The sequence below is a fragment of the Aplysia californica genome, unplaced genomic scaffold (assembly GCF_000002075.1).
Source record: "Aplysia californica isolate F4 #8 unplaced genomic scaffold, AplCal3.0 scaffold00776, whole genome shotgun sequence".
Classification (NCBI taxonomy): Eukaryota; Metazoa; Mollusca; class Gastropoda; order Aplysiida; family Aplysiidae; genus Aplysia; species Aplysia californica.
Window position 1 is genome coordinate 218,029 of NW_004798046.1, and position 1,664 is coordinate 219,692.

The 1,664-nt window shown below is 51.9% G+C and overlaps 1 protein-coding gene across 1 annotated transcript in view; it reads right to left on the reverse strand.

Moving 5' to 3' along the window:
* Positions 1 to 1,664, reverse strand: part of LOC101846464 (high mobility group protein 20A) — a gene marked incomplete in the record, with an annotated part of 8,549 nt that overhangs the window by 1,793 nt on the left and 5,092 nt on the right. The window contains 1 exon segment of the mRNA XM_035972643.1: positions 373 to 484. Within this exon segment, the coding sequence (XP_035828536.1) occupies positions 373 to 484 (112 nt within the window).

Sequence of the window (1,664 nt, forward strand, 5' to 3'; positions counted from 1 at the left end):
GGGAGAGAGAAGGGAGAGTTAGGTGAGAAAAATAAGACCCGACAGTTTAGAACACCTGGTGTCTACCAACAAAGAGGCCCCATGTGAAGGGCAATAACTAGGTCACCATTTTTTTCGTTTTAGTAGAGGTTTTACGGCGCTCGCAACTGCATAAGGTCATATGAGCGCCAGAAGATTAGAGGAGTTACAAGAGAGTAACAAACATAAAAAAGAAGAAGGGGAGATAGAGACGATAGACGTTTGATAGGAAAGAAGAAGCAAACCACACCAGAGCACCCGCCAACCACCCACTAGGTCACCTTTGAGCCAGGTTCCCCAACAACATCAGACAAACAAAGTGCCACCACGGGGATGTCCCATTTCTCAGCTCACCTTTCCTCTTGTCCATCTGCATGCGGAAGGCGCGGTACGACTCGGTCTTCTGGTAGGCCTCAAGGTCGCGCACGTACTGTTCCTTTTCCTTGTCCGCCTCCTCCAGGTACCGCTGGGACACACAGACAGACAGGTGACACACACAGACAGACAGACAGGTGACACGCACAGACAGACAGACAGGTGACACACACAGACAGACAGACAGGTGGGACACACAGACAGACAGACAGGTGGGACACACAGACAGACAGACAGGTGACACACACAGACAGACAGACAGGCGGGACACACAGACAGACAGACAGGTGGGACACACAGACAGATAGACAGGTGAGACACACAGACAGACGGACAGGTAGAACACACAGATAGACAGACAGGTGAGACACACAGACAGACGGACAGGTGAGACACACAGATAGACAGACAGATGAGACACAGGTGGGACATACAGACAGATGAGACACAGGTGGGACACACGGACAGACAGACAGGTGAGACACACAGACAGACAGACAGGTGAGACACACAGACAGACGGACAGGTGGGACACAGAGACAGGCAGACAGGTGAGATACACAAACAGACAGACAGGTGAGACACAGGTGTGACACACAGATAGACAGACGCACAGGTGAGACACAGATGAGACACAGGTGGGACACAGACGGATGAACAGACAGACGCACAGGTGAGACACACAGACAAACGGACATAGGTGAGACACAGGTCGGACACACAAACAGACAGAGAGGTGAGACACAGGTGGGACACACAGACGCACAGGTGAGACAGACAGACAGACAGACAGACGCACAGGTGAGACAGACAGACAGACAGACAGACGCACAGGTGAGACAGACAGACAGACAGACGCACAAGTGAGACACAGGTGAGACAGACAGACGCACAGGTTAGACACACAGACAGACAGGTGAGACACAGGTGAGACAGACAGACAGATGCACAAGTGAGACACACAGACAGACAGACCGGTGAGACACAGATAGGACATACAGACAGACAGATGCACAGGTGAAACACAAGTGAGACACAGGTGGGACACACAGACAGACAGACAGACGCACAGGTGAGACACACAGACAGACAGATGCACAGGTGAGACACAGGTGGGACACACAGACAGACAAACAGACACACAGATGCACAGGTGAGACACACAGACAGACAGACAGATGCACAGGTGAGACACACAGACAGACAGATGCACAGGTGAGACACACAGACAGACAGATGCACAGGTGAGACACACAGACAGACAGATGCAC